Source organism: Alexandromys fortis, unplaced genomic scaffold (genome assembly GCF_014885135.2).
Source record: "Alexandromys fortis isolate MF-2015 unplaced genomic scaffold, M_Fortis_MF-2015_v1.1 scaffold_51, whole genome shotgun sequence".
In the NCBI taxonomy this organism is placed as follows: domain Eukaryota; kingdom Metazoa; phylum Chordata; class Mammalia; order Rodentia; family Cricetidae; genus Alexandromys; species Alexandromys fortis.
In genome coordinates, this window is record NW_026067925.1 from 2,619,264 (window position 1) to 2,639,453 (window position 20,190).

Consider the following 20,190-nt stretch of genomic DNA (forward strand, 5'->3'; position numbering starts at 1 on the left):
GGCTAATTCTTCCTCTCTAAGTTGTCATGAGTTGATGTGGTTCTTTGTCTAAGGGTGTGTGACTCCATGTTTTTTTTTCCTTTCTGTATTAGCTTGTCTGTTGATAGTGTCATTGTTCAGGTCTTGTTTAGGAAGCAATTTCTAGAAGATATAGTCTCAGAGAAGGCTTCCGGGACCTCTGGCTCTTACAGTGTTTCTGCCATCTCTTCCAGGATGTTCCCTGAGCCTTGGGTGCAAGAGACACTTCTATTTTTAAGTAGATTCTTCATCTCTCTGTTCTTAATGTCTGTTTTACTCCCATGTTATTTCTCTTCTCTTTTACTGACCTCATTTTGATTTGCTCTTCTTTTCCTTTCTATCCATTTCCTCTTCTAGTTTTCTCACCCTGACTCTCATTTGTTATGCTTTCTGTATTTTTCAACCCATTATTTTCCCTTCTTAATTCCTCCGCTCAGATATGACTCCCTCCTGGACCGAGCAGAAGAACGAAGACGACGCCTGCTGCAACGCTACAATGAGTTTCTGCTGGCCTATGAGGCAGGAGACATGCTGGAGTGGATCCTAGAGAAAAAGGCGGAGAACACTGGGGTGGAAATGGATGATGTCTGGGAGCTGCAGAAGAAATTTGACGAGTTTCAGAGAGTAAGCAAGAGGACTTTGTTTAAATGGTTTATTTATTTATTTTTTGGAGGTATTTGTTTCATATTTGTTAAATATCCTCCATGGTGTTTGAGACCTCCACAGTTAATACTCTCACTGATTGTTAATAACTCAAAAGCAAGAGCATCTGAAACTAGTCAAGTTAACTTTTCAGCCTCAGTTCCTGGCTCTCCAAAATTTGCTAGGGAGTGCAAAGACCCCCCCATGATTCTTCAAAATTTGCCCTGTGACATATTGTACTAATGAATCCCAGACTGAGATGGGATGTCACAGGACTCATGTGGACTCAAAATGTGAAGCATTAGTTGAGGTAAAAAGAGATGTGACCTAATTTCACAGCCATAAAATTACTATTTACCTCCTGAGAACCCTTTCATCAATTTTTCTTCACTCATATTTATTCTATTATCTCAAATAGCATACGTATAAATCTGCTTCTTCCTGTCTATTTCCTTTGTTATTCTTCATGTGGAGATATGCATATATATTGGCACGTAGGCATATACCTGGGTTTTAAAATGTTTTGATAATATAAATTAATACATGGAAGATAACTTAAGGAAGTTAAGGTAAATATATACACTTCATACTCCAAAAAATGAAGGTTCTGGCAAGTATTGGAAAGCTGCCTGGTATCAGAGTGTTTATGGGCACAGTACGGTGTCAAATGACAGAGTGGTATGTGTATCACAAATGATGTTAACCATTTGCTTTAGTAGCATTTAATTAAATGTGAGCCCAGGTGGCAGGCATGAATGGAAAGTTGAAGAAAAAGAGTTCTAGTACTTTGGATGCATTTTCTTCTCCAGGATCTAAAGAGCAATGAGCCTCGGCTAAATGATATCAACAAGGTAGCTGACGAACTGCTGATTGAAAAGCTCCTCACACCAGAAGGTGCTCACATACGACAGGTAATCACAGGCTCCCTCCATTCCTGCTCAAGGCCTTACTGCATTCTGGAGTCCTCATTTTACATTGGTCGATTTAACTTCTTATTACAAAGACCAGAGTGTGAAGGCAGTGTGAAACTGGCTGTAGAAAAGACCAATGAGAGGAGACCGTAAATGGTCCAGTTATTTTTATTTGTCTCAGAGAACTTTAATAACACAGATCTACTTAGTGTTTACTTCTGTGTTTTCACACATAGTTGTTGGAGTGTGAAGGAGAAAAATTCTGAAAGAATAAATTCATAGTATCTTCAAAAGGCAGTATCAGGATGCTTAGGGCCTACAGAGGTGTTCTGTTGGTAATGGGTTACTGAACAAATCATGAAGAGCTAATTTTGGATCCCCAGAACACATTTAACAAGCAAGCACCAAGGAACATGGTTTTCTATCTTAAAACCATGCAAGGGAGAAACAGAGCTGTGTGCATTCGAAAGGGCTAACAGGAAAGCTGGAAGCGACTTGTCGGCACGAAGCTGTCTGAAGAAGCTCTCTGACTAAAGTCGCATGTCTACTTCTTTAAGGAGTTGAACACCCGTTGGGATTCCTTGAGGAGGCTGGCAGATGAGCAGCATCAGCTGCTAAGCAGCGCCCATGCTGTTGAGATGTTCCACAGGTAAGAACCTTCACACTCGGACGGAACTGCTCTGCTGCAGCCCCCACAGCGGGCCCTTAAGTCTGGTCCCTGTGGGGAAGAGCTGGTAGTAGATAGGCCTCTTCTTCAAAAGGAGGCAGTCTGCTAATAGACCAGACTTGTCTTCAGCAAATTTTCCTCACTGGACGCACTAGACACCCCAAGATAATCAAGTTCAATATTCAATTGGGCATAACATATAATTTGAGATTTAGCTATCATTCCATAATAGAGAACCAAGTTTGAAGGATAAATTGGGTTTAAGTCATTATGTTCTTGAATGAGAAATGGAAAGAGAATGGCAGAAGATATAACAGCTCTTTTTGCTATATTTTTCTTTTTATTTACTCCTCTCTCACTCAATACATTATGACGTCAGCCTCGCTTCCCTCAACTCCTCCCAGCTCCTCCCACCTCCCTTCCTCCTCAGATCTATGGCTCCACCATTTTCCCTTCAAAAAACAGCAGGTCTCGTCAACCACTCAAGCTACTCCTGCAATCTTTGTGATGCTTCGTTCTCACATCCACGTGTGTACTAAGAAACACATACTGACAAGTAAATGATAAAGCAAACTAAAAAGAAACCAAATACTTTCATGCATATGAATGGTTTTGATGATGCCAAAAGAAAACAGAGACAAGGATGGTTATGGCTATTTAAACTGGCTTACAGCACAAAAGTATGAAATGTATTGTTTAACCATGTGGTTCTGCAGTTAGTATACTAGGTTCAAACTTGCGCTCCACCATCTGGTAGTGATAGCATCTTGAGAAATCTTTAAACTCCTGTGTTCTGATACATAGAATGGAAATAATAACAGCATCTATGTCTCTTGATCAAAGCAGCCCAAGTACCAGTATGTCACAAAGGAAGAGAATGATTTGAAGGTGGTGGTGGTACTGGCTTCCTTGTGAGCCAGCCCTCTAGGAGAAGTACATCATTCGCCTATGTCCTTCACTCTTTTGTGTTCCAGAGAAGCAGATGATATCAAGGAACAGATTGATAAGAAGTGTCGGGCTCTTATTGCTGCTGACCCTGGTTCTGATCTGCTCAGTGTCCAGGCCCTCCAAAGGCAGCATGAGGTCTTTGAGAGAGACATCATCCCCCTGGGAGAAAAGGTGAGATATATGTTTTCAATCCTTCTCGATACTTTCTCCAAGTTGATGCCTGTAGCAATGTGCCTTTCTTTGGTTCTCTTGACAAATCCATTATACTTACACACTTTTAAAATCTTGCATTATACTAATTTTTGTACACTCTCCCTCAGGGAAAAACATTAAAATATCATGCCCTCTGTGCATCAACACAGGAAAAACTATTGAACTTTTACTGTCTAAATGAATACTTTAGAGAATGTTGAGTGAATAGACTTGCAACCAACCGTGGAAACAAATGCCAAGGAGAAAATGAATATTCGTACCTAGTAGAATCAGACTATTCTAGGTATTAGGGAGTTTTTCCTCGGTCATTAATTAAATAGGATTATTGCTACCTCAGAGCTGAAGAGGGAAGATTGAAACTTTCCATATACATTGGAGGCAACCTATAACTTGGCATAATCATACAGAGCACAAATGTATTCATATGAAGAATTAAGACCCAGAAGTTTGCAGAATTGATTTAAAAGGCAACAACAATGACAGAACAGCAAGCAATTTTGTATGGTTCAGAGAACCACCATGCTGCTATCAAAATTCTTCTGTTTGTCCAGGTGACCACACTGGGGGAGACAGCTGAGCGTCTCTGTGAGTCTCACCCAGATGCTACTGAGGACCTGCAGAAGCAGAGAAGAGAGCTGAATGAGGCCTGGGATACCCTACAAGATCTAACAAATGATCGAAAGAAGAGTCTAAATGAGGCCCATAAATTCTTCCTCTTCCTCAGCAAGGCCAGGTAAAGCTCAAAAGGCTGACATTCACCAGGCAAGATGGGCAGTTTCTACACATTGCCCTGTGTAGAGACCCTAGGAATAACCTGGATATACATGTTATTCACTGATGGGTTACGAAGACTGTATCTAAGTGTCATCTCCAGTGAGGCACAGAAAAATCAGGTTTAATGCTTCAAGCCCTAAAATACCGTTTCTTTAAGGAATGTGAGGTAAACATGCCAACTGAGTAAGCATCTGTAAAGTATATAATATATACTAGGTGTTGCCAGGAGATGAGTGTGGGGCATAGGGTTTCTTTCTGCTGAGGCAGAGAAAAATAAGGACAACCACAATTGATCCTAATATATTTCCTTCTTCAGTGATCTGGAGAATTGGATCAAAGGCATTGGTGGTGTAATATCATCACCTGAGCTGGCTGAGGACTTAACTGGCACAGAGATCTTACTGGAACGACACCAGGTATGACTATTGACCACCGACTTAAAACTCTCTTCTCACTTCAGAATTTCCTACAGTCTTCTCCAGCGCCTTCCCTCACATTTCCTCCTTTCCCCACAGGAGCATCACGATGACATGAAGGGAGAGGACCCCACCTTCCAGGCCTTAGAAGACTTCGGCACAGAACTTATAGACGGAGGTCACCGAAACAGCCCTGAAATTGAAAATACTCTTCGTGATATTAAGTTAAAGAGAGACGAGCTGGAGAAGGGTTGGGAAAACCGCAAGAAGATGCTAGACCAGTGCTTAGAACTTCAGGTATAGAATTCTCCATATAGTGAGTGGTTTCAGACGCTGATTGCAGACATTCACTGTAGTAGACTCTGTGAGCTGGAGACGCCAGCATCTCTTGGTTGTTGCACACTGCACTCTGTGTTGTAGACTGAGCATCCTCATGTTCTAGGCTCTTGTTTCTGTTAAAAGAGACAAGTGTCTATGCAATGGCTCAGTGGGTAAAGCTATTTGCTGAACAACCTGATGAGCTGAGTGACATTCTAGAAGACATGTAGAGGGGGAGCTACTCCACAATGTTGTCTACTGACTTTCCCATGCACACCATGGAGCCCCCGCCACAACCCTCTCTCTCATACATGTGCAGATGCATTACTAATAATAATAAATAACTGAAGTTTTAAAACTTAAAAGCTTTTTTAAAAAATTGTGCAAAATATAGCAATCAGTCTTGTACATAAATGAGGTTATTGTCATTAAGTACAATTAAGTAATTAGCTGAAGGATTGGTTTTTAATAAGAACTTCTGTGTTCAGGTCCTAGAACTACAAATATCCTTAGAGTGTGTTGCTTTATGTAAGAAGTACAGATAATTCTAATATAGGGGATTTTTACTAATAAAATAATGTATGAATATTTTGAGGATAAAGAGGAAGGGGTGATCATAATGTTTGAGGGAGTGTTTGGAAATATCAGACACATCTATGGGTAATATTTGACAAAGTTTTGAAGAGGTGACCAGCTGAAAATTAGACACATGGAAAATCTCAGAACTTAGATCCTTCCTTTAAGGTTAATTTCAGCCGCATACTGAGTTCGATGACATCTGAGGCTACCAAAAAGTCTGTCTCCAATTTTAAGAGGTGGGGGGAGATAAAGGAAAGAGCCAGTCAGTAGTTACTAGATGTAGCATATAGCGACAGTATCCCCACATGTACTTCATTTGCTATGACTTATAAAACATGTAAGCAAATAGTAAAGTAACAGTATATTTAAGATTCATTAAAAGAATGCTTCATCAGAGGATATACCAGGTCTGGCAAGATGCTCTGTGTCATCGCCACTGAGGAGGGATAAAGTCACTTCCTTGGCCCCTGTAGAGTAACCAACCATATGATTTCACCTATTCACCCCCTATAGTTGTTCCGAGGGAACTGTGAGCAGCTGGAGAGCTGGATGGTGGCACGTGAGAATTCCCTAAGGTCCGACGACAGGGATCATTTAAGCAGTCTCCAAGCTCTGATGAAGAAGCGGGATGATTTGGACAAAGCAATCGCTGCCCAGGTAATAATCAATATTAAAATTTCAGTACCAGGGGCTGGAGAGACGGCTCAGCGAGAAGAGCGCTGGCTGTTCTTTCAGAGGACCTGAGTTCAGTTCCCGGCACCTACATGGCAGCTTACAACTGCCTATAACTCTGCCTCCAGGGGATCTGACACCTTCACACAGACAACCAAAACTAAACATGTATAAAACTGTCACAGGGAAATTTGATACTTGATAAGCTGATCAAAAAATAAAGTAAAATAAAATAGTTTGAATGGGGGTCACCTGTGTGGGTAGATGGCATTACTCTCAGAAGTCTTATAATCCCCAAGTCACCTTTGAGTCTTACAGGCAATGATGGAGCAGGAAGGAGAGGTTGAAAAATTATGTATGGACATTTGGCTTTCTCATATCAAGGTCTCCATTATTATAAAGCATAGGTTTTAGAACTAAAGGTGACTTCATGTTACTCTATATTTTAGCATCTTACACAATACAGGGTTCATCTTTACAATAACCATAAGAAAAGTTTGGTCTATAGGGAAGTTAGTATTACACACATACACACACACACACACACACACACGCACACACAATGTTTATCTTTAGGGTGGATCCTGGAATTATATCAAAGACCTACTCACCAGGCATCTTTGTTCTTTCACTTCCTTTTTTGCAGGAAGGGAAGATTGTTGACTTAGAGCATGTTGCCACAAGGCTCATAGATGATGACCACTATGCCAAGGAAGAGATTGCTGCTCGCCTGCAACGAGTGCTAGACAGGTCAGGCCTGCAAAGTCCCCTCTCTGCATCAGCATCATGATAAAGAGAGACCTTTAAATTCTTGTCCTTTGGGCATTTATTTCTTAGGAAACCTCCTGTTCTAGACTTGCAGCATGAAAAGCATAAAAGATACTTGATAGGTTACTTTGCTTAACCACTGGGTTATATGCCTGAAAAAGTGAGCGTCTCTGAAAGGCCAAGGGTCAGTTTGGAAGATGGAAAATCTTATGTATGTGGCATCAGAGCAAAAAAAAATGCTGGGTAAAAAAATGATCTGACCTCATCTTTTAGATGGAAAGCTCTCAAAGAACAGCTGCTTGCTGAACTGGGAAAGCTCGGGAACTATGCTGACCTGAAACAGTTCTATCGTGACTATGAGGATATAGAGGAATGGATTGATGAGATGCTGCCCACAGCATGTGATGAATCCTATAAAGATGCAACTAACATTCAGGCAAGTTCAAAATAGAAATTGTGAAAAATCTCTCCACTCTCACTGTTGTTTGAATGATCACACTAGGGGTTGGTTTAGTTTTATTGTTTGTTGTTGTTGAGGGGGGACAGTGGTTATTTTGGCCTATTGGTCTAATCATGCTTTTCTTGATGAGTCTCCAATAATGCTTCTCTAGATGAGCAGCTTATGTAGTTTTTTCCCTTTGCCTTTAGAGGAAGTATCTGAAACATCAGGCCTTCGAAAATGAAGTCAATGGTCGTGCAGAGCAGGTTGATGGGGTCATCAGTCTTGGGAACTCCCTGATTGAGCGGGGCGTATGCGACGGGGATGAAGAGAACATGAAGGTAAAGTGTGTGCTGAGATAAGTTTGGTCAGCAGAGGCCTGTGAAAAGAAGTCCTGCACGCCTTCAGTATTTCCTGGGTAGAAGAAGTAGAAGTATAGGCACACTTCCTGGAATTCCAACAAGGCTTCCGGCTTAACCATGCCTGTTTGACATTTTCTCTTTTCTGCCAAGTACCTTTTGGCATTCAAACACCAGCCAATGAATGAAGCTCAGCATCCTGGTTTTCAAACTTCTCCTTTCACCTCACACCAGCTATTTCCCAGATTCATATTACTAGTTTGAAATGGATGACATTCAACTATCACCATTACACTTAGAGCAAGACCCTTCCCCACATTATCCCTGTTGGCAGAGGCCAATAGTTCATTTTCTGACTGCCCTGACTCAAAATAATCACACAGAAACTATATTATTTGCAATACTGTTTGGCCAATAGCTTAAGCATATTTTTAGCTAGCTCTTATATCCTAAAATAACCCATCTCCACTAATCTGTGCATCACCATGAGGTTGTGGCCTACCAGTAAAGCTTCAGCGGACTCTGGCAGAGGCGTCTGTCTCCTGATGCGGCTATATGGCTTCTTCCTGACTCTTTCTACGATAGATAGATAGATAGATAGATAGATAGATAGATAGAGATCTCTTTCTGCCTGGCTTTACTCCATTAAGCCATTGGATGAAAGCAGCTTCTTTATTAACCCATGGCAATAAAACATATTCACAGCATACATCACCTCCCACATCATATCCCTTCAAGTTCTTATAGGGCCCAGAATTCCAAGGACTATAATGAGTTCTCACTCTCTTGGACCTAGGAGCAACTGGACAAGCTAAAAGAAAAATGGGACTTTCTCCTAGAGAAAACAACTGACAAAGGGCAGAAGCTTAATGAGGCTAGTCGCCAGCAAAGGTTCAACACCAGCATCCGGGACTTTGAGTTCTGGCTTTCAGAGGTAACTGCACCTGAGAATGATGTGAACATTAGAACTTAATAAATACCCTTTAAGTAATTTAATTTATATGTGAATTATTTTCTTGACCCTTCTTGGTAAATATCTGAGAACATTCCTTAAATAAATACAGTTTTCACCTAGAATTTTTGCTTTCCATTTCTCTGGTCCCAGGCAGAAGGCTTGTTGGCCATGAAAGATCAGGCCAGGGACTTAACCTCAGCAGGAAACCTACTTAAGAAGCATCAGCTACTGGAAGCAGAGATGTTGGCGCGAGAGGTAAGAAGCGGTGGAATCTCACTCCTCTGGACAGGGTGGAAATATTTACGACCTCCTATCTTAGGAGAGTACTTGAGAATACAGCCTTGATATCACTGACCAGCAGCCATTGCAGTCAGGTTAAATCCATGGGAGGCAGAGTCATCGTGACAGTCATTATCACTTACCACTGAAGCCACTGAAATATAGGCTTCAGACTCTGGGAAGTGGATCCTCAAAGTTATCTTATTTATCATTTTGCTAATGAAAAAAACTTACTACTTTCTGAAGTTACACACTTGAGCTGAAGGAAAAGAGAAGTCAGCATTATAAAGGAAAGGAAAGAAATAAAGCCAGATGAGAGAATGCAATAAGAATGAAACACATCAATAAATACATATGTATGTTCTATGGAGGATTCCAGTTAGAGCCTGACCTGTGGCAGTAAAAAAAAATCGGACAGGATTAACTATTGATTACATGCCAGATACTTATATAAAATTAGTTTTACTTAGTAACAAAGATACACATTAAGAAGTCCAAAAGCCAAAAGTTTCCTGGTTTTGTTGTGTCAGAACCTTGTAATATTTTCCATTGCATAATTATTGGGCTGCACTAGCATGAACACAAGCGTAAAGGCATTGGATGTATTGTGGAGTCAGCCCAAAAGTACTACAAAAGAGGGCACTGTTGAATACTTTGGCCAGTTGCTTAGTAACTATCAAGTGCAGCACTGTGAAGACGGCTGTGTGTGGGGAAGGTTATTCTTGGTGGTGAGAACAGGAGAGAATATAAATAGGCTAGTTTGACTAGAAATAAATGTGATCTGGAGTAATATAGGCATGATATCTATATTGATGATACGCCTCTTACCAATTACTTTGTGTGAAACCCTTAGTCATGTATATCAAAATCAATGTCTTCAAAAGCCATCTTTTCAATCTAGTTAAGGAAATAGAACCAGTATTGACTGAAGTCTAGAGTCTATATAATTACATATTCCTTCATTCACTAAGCATGCTGGATTTTCTAGGACCCCCTCAAAGATCTGAATAATCTGGCTAAGGAGCTGATCTCCAGTGGGACTTTCAACATTGACCAGATAGAAGAGAAAATTAATGGTGTCAATGAGCGCTTCAAAAATGTCCAGAGCTTGGCAGCTGCACACCACGAAAAGCTGAAAGAGACCTATGCCTTGTTCCAGTTCTTCCAGGACCTGGATGATGAGGAAGCTTGGATAGAGTATGTATCGCCTCCTCCCAGGGTAACCCCCAAACAGATTTAATTAATTTTTATGTCAATAATTCTTTTAAACCTCTGCCTCACTGAAAATAAACATTAGTTTCAGTTTTCATCTTCAGTGTGTACAGGCAAGAAATCCAGTGCAGAGGGAGATTTTTTTTTTCCATTTTCTTTCTGGATCTCAGGGAGAAGTTGTTGCGAGTGAGCTCCCAAGATTATGGGAGAGACCTTCAGAGTGTTCAGAACTTACTGAAGAAACACAAACGCCTAGAGGGAGAGCTTGTGGCACATGAACCTGCTGTCCAGGTAGGAATTGAATGTCAGACCTAAAGAGACACAAATCACTTAAATGAAGTTCTTCATATCATAGTTAAATAAATCCATATAGTAAAATGCAAAAGCAGTGTTCAGACATAGCTATTCATCATTCAGTTCATAGAAATTTTTCTCTTGGGCATATTTTATGTTCTCTGAATAGAAGATTCAAGACAGGATGCCAAGATCTTTCATAGAATGTTTAATTCTGACATTGATGGACAGTCACTTACATTTGGGATGTGGATTGAGAAGCCTGTAAAAGATAACTCTGATTCTGAACTGGCAAGCAGAGTCCCATGTGACTGTGAATAACAATGGCACTGGGTTTTGATTCTATTGCATCGACAGCCTTTGTGGGAGCCTAGTCTGTTTGGATGCTCACCATCCTGGACCTAGGGGAGGGGGAAGGACCTTAGGCTTCTCATAGAGTAGGGAACCCTGACTGCTCTTTGGACTGAAGAGGGAGGGGGATGGGGAGTGGGGCGAAAGGAGGGAAGTGAGAGGAGGGGAGGAGGTAGAAATTTTTTATTAAAAAAAAGAATTGTAATAAAAAAAGACAAAGAAAAAATAACCCATAAGGAATAACAAGTAGAGTAGCCTACTGGGTTTCTTGGATGTTTGTCAATATATTTGGAAACATTTAGCATAGAAGATATTGCTTTAGCTTTCTTCATTTTACCAGTATCTCAGGACCTAATCGAGTCCCAGGGGCACATGGATAATCTGGCATTAGGAAAGAAAGACTAGATCCCTTGCCATGAATTATGACCAAATGAGAGGAGGAGATTATAGGATAACATAATGTGGAATATGTGTTCTTCAGAATGTCCTGGATACAGCAGAGAGCCTGAGAGACAAGGCTGCTGTGGGGAAGGAGGAGATCCAGGAGCGGCTGGCTCAGTTTGTTCAACATTGGGAAAAGCTCAAAGAGTTGGCCAAGACCAGGTGAGATGGACTATAGAAATCCCAATGAGGATCCCGTGTTGAGGGAATTAGACTTGTATATGGAAGACACTTATGTTCCAGCACAACATGGTCTATAGACCCAAATCTATTTTATTAATTCTGGCACAAACACCGAGTTCCTCATGAACCTTTCCTCTGGTGGCTATGGGCAGACATTTCTTTCTAGGGAATAAGAGGAAGTTACCAGAATGGAGAGATGGCTCAGCGGTTAAGAACACTTGATGTTCCTGCAGACAACCCAAGTTCAGTTCTCAGCACCTATAATTGGATGCTTGACAACCATTTGTAATTCCAGTTCCAGGGAATACAGGGCTGTCTACTGGCTGACAGTCACCAGCATGTGTGTGGTGACTTAGTTAATATTTCTACTGCCATCATAAAGCAAAGCAACTTGAAGTAGAAAGAGTTTATTCTGGCTTGCAGTTCCATGTCACATTCCATCACTAAGGGAAGTAAAAGCAGGAACTCAAGCAGTGTAGGAACCTGATGCAGAGGCTATAGAAGATGCAGCTTACTAGCTTTATCCCCATGATTTGCTGGGTCATTCATGCTTTTATACAGCACCTTGAACCACCAGCTTAGCATTAGTACTCAGGCATATATGTTGCACTGAGGCCACTTGTTGGTTCCCGGCTGCTCAACCCTGAAATAATCACACAGAAACCATATCATTTAAATCACTGCTTGACCCATTAGCTCTAGCTTCGTATTTGCTAACTCTTAGTCTTAATTTAACCCATCTCCATTAATCTGTACATCACCATGAGGTCGTGGCCTACCAGCAAAATTTCAGCACATCTGTCTCTGGCAACAGCTCCATGACTTCTCTTCACTCTGCCTCCTTTCTCCCAGCATTCAGCTTAGTTTTTCCTGTCTAGCTCTGTTCCCGTATAGTTCTGCTATAGGCCCAAAGCAGTTCCTTTATTTATCAATGATAATCACAGCATACAGAGGGAAATCCCACATCACATATACACATGCACATAACTTTTAAAATAATAAGTATTTTTAAAAGCAAGGATCTTTTCTGGATCTTATCCTTCATCAAATAAGAGGAAAGATGGTGCTTGATATAGAGAGCCACTGCCTCACTGTGGAATATTCATGGTCCTGAAATGTTTGTTTGGGTGGAATTTCCTTCTTTTTGTCAAAGTTTCAATGCTATTGCAAAATAAAATGCAAGAGCATTAGTCTCTCCTGTGTCATGGAAGATCAGCACCACTGACCAATAGAGATGTAGACTGTGTTCTTGTCCAGTTAAACTGTGTCTGTCCTTAGAACCAGTGATTTTCTGGAGTGGGATTATGCTACCCCACTGTAGCTCCACAGTTTACCTGTCCCTTCCTACTCCTCTTGGGATGACCACCTTGTTACAGAGGGGCCCAGTTGGAAGAGTCTCTTCAGTATCTGCAATTCATGGAGAACGCAGAGGAAGAGGAAGCATGGCTGAGTGAAAAGGATGCGATGGTCAGCCGGGGGGATTCTGGAGACACGCTGGCTGCTACTCAGGTAAAGAAAAGGCAGAATGAGTCAACTGTTTCATCTCTTTCATTTGGATCTCTCCTTAAGAAGATGGTATTTTCACCTGTAAAAATTAGAGCCTGTCTCCTGGGTTAGAGAAATCTGAAGGCTTCTGTTAATTTTAAATATGATAGAGTAAGATCTGACTTGTCTCAAGTTATGGAGCCAAACAGGGATGAAAGCAGAATTCAGAACTTAGCCTGTGAACTGTCTACATAGAAGATACGGTGAAAGACCCTTCCTTATAGGCATGAGTCTTTACAGTGAATAGATAGATAGATAGATAGATAGATAGATAGATAGATAGATAGATAATAGGTAGATAGATAAATGATAGGTAGAGAGAGAGAGAGAGAGAGAGAGAGAGAGAGAGAGATAATAGGTAGATAGATTCTAAAGGTTCTCTCAGATAGCAATGTTCCATTAATCTGAAAAAAATTAATACTCATTTGTCTGGAATTGGTTACAGATTCCAAAATATATAATTTTAAGAGAAGAAGAATTTTATCATGCTTCTTAACAGAATAGTTCCCTATTTAGAGACATCCTTTTAATTTACCTTTATTGGGCTTTTTGAATAAGAAATTAATGAGTTCTGGGTGTGATCTTTAGTGAATGTATATTTTGGCAACTGTAGAGAAAGCCTTCACAGAACAATAATGTTCTCATGATTTTGAGTGTGTTTCATAGCCTTACGTACACAGACTTTGCTAAAAGCTCTGTGTGCAAATGATTCACGTCTAATTGAGGTCATAAAGGAAGACTTAGAATTGCAGGAAAGCATTTAAATTCTGAGAGGCAAATGAGTCAAATTATTAGCATTTTAGTCCAAAACATATTTTGCAACATGTTTTGTGCAAGTTCTAGCATTTTAATGTTCCATATCAAATACTCCCAAAAGCTTCTCTTTTTAAAAATTAAGCTTTATTAATCATTTTGGGGTTTTGGTTCTGTGAGACAGAGACTGCTCATGTAACAGTGGCTGCCCCAAACTCATGTCAGTCTTCAACGCAGCCTCCCAAGTGCTAAGCGCCTGACTGTGCACTATCAAAGTCTGATATTGAAGACCAAAGATTTACATACTTTAGAATTAATAATTCAGAGAAACTATATAATGTTTTTTGAACATCATCTAATTGTGTATAACATTTTAAAATAGCTGCAATATAGTATCATAATATTTACACTTTCAAGATGACCATCACAAAGGTCCCACTTCTGTAATTCTTACCAATTCTTTCCACCTCAAACTGCTATTCTTGCTGTTTTGGTTGTGAGTCTAGCTTTTAATAGCTGACCCATCTCTTCAACCCTCAAACTGATATTCTTAACTCTTTTGATCTTCTCTCTAGAAAAACAGGTGGGTAGATAGGTAGATAGATGATAGATGGATAGATAGCTAGAAAGATAATACATATAGATGATATTGATGTAGATAACTTTTTCATCTTGGAAATTAAAAATAGGGCCTAACACTTACTTGGAATGTGCTCTATCACAACTGTATTCCCAAACATTTTATTTTAATTTTGAGACAAGTTTTTATAAAGTTGCCCATGTTGGTATTAAATTCACTGTTAGCCCAAGAAGGCCTTCAACATATAATCAACCTGCCTAGACTCCAAGTAGCTGGAAGTACAGTCTCGTGACACCATATCTGACCCTCTATTACATTTGCATAGTTTTGTCATTTCATGAATGCCTGAGCATGGTGGTTCACATCTGCAATCTCAGCTCTTGGAAGGCTGGGGCAAAATAAGTATTATGAGTTCAAATTCATCTCTAGCTAGATGAGCTGCTGTTTTGATACAGCAACAAAAGGATGGATATGGAGCCATAGGCTGAAGAGTTGCTGTTTTAAAACAACAACAGAATGGATGTGAAAACATAGGAGATAGATATTCATAACTTTTGAAGATGTTTGAAGTTTTTATACAGCATATTTTAGAGATTAGTTCAGGTTGCTATGTGCAACAAATCTCATTCCTTTTATTACTGAGTAGCTTTACTATAGCAATGTACTACAGCTTAACCACTCTTCTGGGTTATTGTACTTTTTGCCTATTTTGAAAAGCTCTATTTTAAAAACTGTTGCACAATTTTTGGGCACATATAAGTGAATTGTTTTCAGAGACAAATGCTCAGGGGTTGGATGGCTGGACTCTGTGTGTGTTAACACCTGCTTAGTTTTGCAACAACAACAAATTAAGCTCAGCTGTTTTCCAGCATGGTTGATCATTTAACACTCTTATCACCCATGCATAAGTGATGCAGCTTCTCCACATACTCACCAGCATTGTATGTCGTCATTGTTTTTACTTTACTCTAGACAGTGGACAATGATATCGTGCTGAGGTTTTAATGGGCATTTCCTTAACGGTAGCTTTTTGTTTAAGAACTACATATTTTCCACAGTGAAATATCTCTTCCCACCTGTATCCATTTCTACATGAATGACTTCCTTGTTCTGGTAATAGCATTTCATATGAAATATGTCATCTTAATAAAACTATACATACACAAAATATTATTGGTGAATATAGGTACAGTATGTATCAAAACTCTTATTCTCTTTGTTTGATGGAAAGTTGTGATGAATCATTAGCAGCAGGATATTTTACCTTCTTAGTTCCTGGTAACTGCCATCCTACTCTGAGTCTGTGCATTTTCCCCTACACATTAAGTCATGCAGAATGCCTTTAAATAACTGGCTGACTTATCTTACTTGGCACAATTATACAATGTTGATCTTTTGCCATTATGAATTATAAAGATTTCTCTCTCATAATTTCATAAGGATAAACTGTTTTATATGTATATCAAAGTCTGTACTACATTTTTATGTCTACATCGAACTTGTGGTTCTCAATCTTCCTAATGCTGCCACCCTTTAATGCAATTCTTCATTTTGTGATGACGCCAACCATAAAATGATTTTTATTCCATTGCTATTTTGTAACTATAATTTTGCTACTGTTACAAATCATGATGTAATTATTTTATTATGCAGGACATCTGATATGCAATCCCTGTGGAAGGGTTGTTCGGCCCCATGGCGTTTCCCACCCACAGGTGGAGAATCACTACTCTAGACTTTCAGCTTGCTTTTCACACATAAATGTGTGAGTTGCGATGAACGCTGCACCAAACATAAAAAGGCCAATGTCTTTTCAAAGTCCTGGTGATATACAATAAATGTACCTCTGAATGATACGGACATTTTACTTAAATTTTCTAGAGCAATATCAATAACATTTCTCAAAGCAGTTTAGTCTACATCTCTGCCAACATCATATCATGGCTCCAAGGCTCCAAATCGTTGGTAACACATGTTGCCTTTTGCTTTTGTCAGTCGCCTAGGAGGATGGCCTAGGATACCCCACGTGCTTTAAATTCCATTCCTTCCTGAACAGTCATCATGAATAGATATGCTATACACCTGTGAGCTGTTTATGTCTTCTTTGAAGAAGTTTTATTCAGATTGTTATCTTATTTTTAAACCATTGAGCATTTCTTTTTAATATTCCTGTCATTTATTTCTCTACTTACTTATTTCAGTGGGGAGTTAAAGCAGTTCGTTGGATATTTTGGAAATTAAACCCCGTAAGATAGATGGTTTATCATCATTCTGCAGGTGTTGCTTGAGCTCTGTTGATTGGTCCCTTGGCTGCACAAAGCTTTGGAGTTTGATGAGGTTTTTCCTACTTCTCTACTTGTGGCTCCTGTATCTCTGCTTTTGTTGTAAAACGCATGCAGCAACTGCCAAAGCAAGTGTTTGTATGTGTTCTCTCGGGTGTGGGTGAAATTCTTTTCATCATTATATTGAAGTCTTTAATAGATTTGACCTGAATTTTTAAGACTACTATTTAAAATAATGAACTGATCTATCTCTTTTTTTATAGTGAAAATAGGTTTTTTTAGGGCTTAAAAGTATAAGAAGTACATTACCATTAATATTCTGTCTTGAAAGTGGAATTTCATTAGATTTTTCCAGTTAGAATCTTTTAGAGCTTATCTGTTTCTTATGCAGTGGTAGATACTCGATTTCAATTAACATTTGTTGAAGAAACTATACTTTCCTTGTGGTGTATTTTTGAGACTACTACAGACCAGTTGACTGCATGTTTTATTTCTGTTCTGTGGACTTATGTCTTTCCTCTTGCCAGTATCATAGCGTTTTCATTACTATAGTTTTGTGACATGCTTTTGAATCATGGCATTTGATCTCCAGTACTAGTCTCCATCTGAGGCTTGGTTTGATTCTTGCTAGTGTTTACTAGTTCCACCTGAGTGTTAGAATTGATTTTTCTTATTTCTGTAAAACCTGAATTCCTAAGAATTTTGATAAGGATTATATTGAATCTGTAGATCTCCTCATATTGTATGTGGATTTAACAATTTTTATTCTTCTAATGTAAAAAAGTGGGAATTTAATTTATTTATTTTCATTGTTTATAACTTCTTACATCAGTGTTATTTAAATTTCAATGTATACGTTTTTGATTCTCTTGGTTCAATTTATGATCAGGAATTTCTTTTTGTATGAGATTTATATAAGAAATCATTTCTAAATTCATCTTTCATGTAGTTCATTATTAATATATAGAAATGAGGTGTTTGTGTGTTACTTTCTATTTTTATTTTTTCTATTAGATTGTTGGTTTCACAGTTTCTACTAAGTATAGAGTTTTTAACATGTTACAGCTTCTGATTTTTCAAACAAACTATTTTCATTATTCTCTTCTTATTTATATCATCTTATTTCTTTTTCCAAATTGTATTGGCTATTACTTCCAGAATTGTGTTGGATAAAAGTACCACAAGTGAATATTCTTATCTTGTTCCTGATCTTAAAGGGAAAATTTGTTTTGATTTTTATAAACTCTTTGGTACAATATTAGCTGTGTACACTTTAATATGTGGAATTTATTGTGCTGAGGTAATACACTGTTTCTATTTTGTCAAAAATTTTTACAGTGGAAAAATTGTGGAATTTTGTCAAGTGAGGGTTTTTGGCACTGATTGAGATCTGATGTGATTTTTCATTTCCTTTCTAAATGTGATGTATCCATTTGTTTATCTGTTACCTGAGACACGTTGACATCTGAGGAGTGAATTCCATTTGTCCTCCTGTAAAAGCCTTTTGATTCCCCAGTATATTCAATTTCCAGGCATTCTTTTGAAAAGTCTGCCTCTCAATTAATCAAGAGTGTGCGCAACATCTCATAGGTGGATGGATTACTGGAGATGTAAACCTACCGGGAGTAAGTCATTAAGAAATACAAAGTCTGGTCAGTATTCAGAAATCAAAAAATGTCAGCACAGCAGAAGCCTCTCGGTTCTTCAAGAACCTTAGCCCATAACTTTCTTTTATTGTGGTGTCTTCATCTGACTCTGATAGCTATAAGGCCTTCCTCATAAAAGATAGTGGGAAATGTCCTCTTTTCTTAAAATTTCAACAGTTTAGGAATGGTTTGCATTATTTATTTTACTGTTTGGTTGAATTAGCCAATGATGACCTCTCGTCCCAGGATTTGCTATGCATTTTCTGATTTCTGACTGCTGTCCAGACTTTGTATTTCTTAATGCCTTACTCCAAGTATGTTTACATTCCCAGGAATCATCTATCTACTCAATGGTGTGTGTTTTATTTTCATCTAATTGTTGGCAGTTATTTTTGGAGATCCTTTCTCTTTTGTGACATCAGTTTTATTTTTCTTTATTTTATTTATATTTTAGTTTCTTACATGTCATTTGGAAATAGAAATGAAAACTTTAAAGAGTCTTTATTTCAAGCAATATTTATGGTATACACACACAATTCAAAGTTAAAAAAGCATTCAGTTTTACAATATGAGTTAACTTTCAAATCTGCATTACATTTTTTTCTTAAATGATATAAAAATCACAATGTAACCTATATTATTTGAAAAGGAATAAGCATCTATTCTGATGCATAAGCACTTCATATGGTGAAATTTATTTTGAAGTTAGGAATTAGAAAAAGTACAGACATTATTTTTGTTTAATTAGCTTGCATTACTATGCTATATAGGAAAAATAAGTATTAATAAGTTGCCTATATGACAAGTGGTAGAAGTTGTAAATGGAGGTGATGAGGGCCAGCATAAATATTTTTGAGGAAATTTCATAAGAAGATAGAAGCACTATTCAGGCTTCATCCTCACTTTTCTTTCTGTAATTTCTGAGAGAACTCTGTTCTCTTTAACTCCTGCCTTTAGGAAGAGTTCTTAGTTTAAGATGTTCTTTTTTTTTTTTTAGTTTTTTTGAGACAGGGTTTCTCTGTGGCTTTGGAGCCTGTCCTGGCACTAGCTCTTGTAGACCAGGCTGGCCTCGAACTCACAGAGATCCACCTGCCTCTGCCTCCCGAGTGCTGGGATTAAAGGCGTGTGCCACCACCGCCAAAATATTTAATATTTTTCAAAGATGGAGAACTGTGTGAATCTAAATGTAGAGAAATCCTCATTTTTCACCCCAATCATTTGATTCCAAAATAAAAAGAGAACAATTCTTAGAACCATGTGGGACATGAGAAACAGTTTCCCTGGATACCAGTCACTCCTTCCAGTGAGATTACCCTGTTTGACAGGGAAGAGTTTTTAAGAGGAGAACTATTGCCGAGGAAGTGCACCCGCAACAAGTTCATTAATTGGACTGGGCCAGCTCCGTCGAATAACATACTGTGGACTTGCATGTGAATGGAGGTTGGCCATTCTTGAACATTATTGTCTTTGCCGATTTGTTCATGCAGAGTTTGCTAAAGAAGCATGAAGCTGTGGAGAATGACTTTGCTGTGCATAAGACCCGGGTACAAAATGTGTGTGCACAAGGAGAGGATATTATTAGTAAGGTGAGTTCTGAGGGGTTTGCGACCTTTTCTGAAAGCGCTTGGTCCAAATACAGAAACAAGAACAGTGATAAAATTACCTATAGAAATAAAAAATAGAATTATATAGAGATTCTTTTGAAATTACATGTAACTGTGTAGCTCATGGATGGCTTTGAACATGCTGTGTAGACCAGGGTGGCCTTAAACCCACAGAGCTCTGCCTGGCTCTGTTTCTGTCTCTGCCAATGCTTCCTAAATGCTGGACTTGACGAAGTGCTCAACCATGCTCAGCCTATAACACAGACTTTTATTAACCTCCTCAAAGCAGAATTCAGTTGTTTTCTCCATCAGCCTGTTGCCCACTCAATTGGTATTTTATG

At 38.8% G+C, this 20,190-nt stretch overlaps 1 protein-coding gene across 1 annotated transcript in view; it reads left to right on the forward strand.

Annotated features, from left to right (window-relative positions):
* Positions 1 to 20,190, forward strand: part of Spta1 (spectrin alpha, erythrocytic 1) — a 77,019-nt gene that overhangs the window by 41,268 nt on the left and 15,561 nt on the right. The window contains exons 24-41 of the mRNA XM_050142801.1: positions 456 to 642; positions 1,470 to 1,571; positions 2,129 to 2,220; positions 3,213 to 3,357; positions 3,951 to 4,132; positions 4,490 to 4,589; positions 4,689 to 4,886; positions 6,000 to 6,143; positions 6,805 to 6,908; positions 7,200 to 7,362; positions 7,575 to 7,706; positions 8,521 to 8,658; positions 8,830 to 8,934; positions 9,947 to 10,155; positions 10,341 to 10,461; positions 11,297 to 11,418; positions 12,816 to 12,948; positions 19,733 to 19,831. Of these exons, the coding sequence (XP_049998758.1) occupies positions 456 to 642; positions 1,470 to 1,571; positions 2,129 to 2,220; positions 3,213 to 3,357; positions 3,951 to 4,132; positions 4,490 to 4,589; positions 4,689 to 4,886; positions 6,000 to 6,143; positions 6,805 to 6,908; positions 7,200 to 7,362; positions 7,575 to 7,706; positions 8,521 to 8,658; positions 8,830 to 8,934; positions 9,947 to 10,155; positions 10,341 to 10,461; positions 11,297 to 11,418; positions 12,816 to 12,948; positions 19,733 to 19,831 (2,476 nt within the window). The remainder of the gene's footprint in view (positions 1 to 455; positions 643 to 1,469; positions 1,572 to 2,128; positions 2,221 to 3,212; positions 3,358 to 3,950; positions 4,133 to 4,489; positions 4,590 to 4,688; positions 4,887 to 5,999; positions 6,144 to 6,804; positions 6,909 to 7,199; positions 7,363 to 7,574; positions 7,707 to 8,520; positions 8,659 to 8,829; positions 8,935 to 9,946; positions 10,156 to 10,340; positions 10,462 to 11,296; positions 11,419 to 12,815; positions 12,949 to 19,732; positions 19,832 to 20,190) is intronic.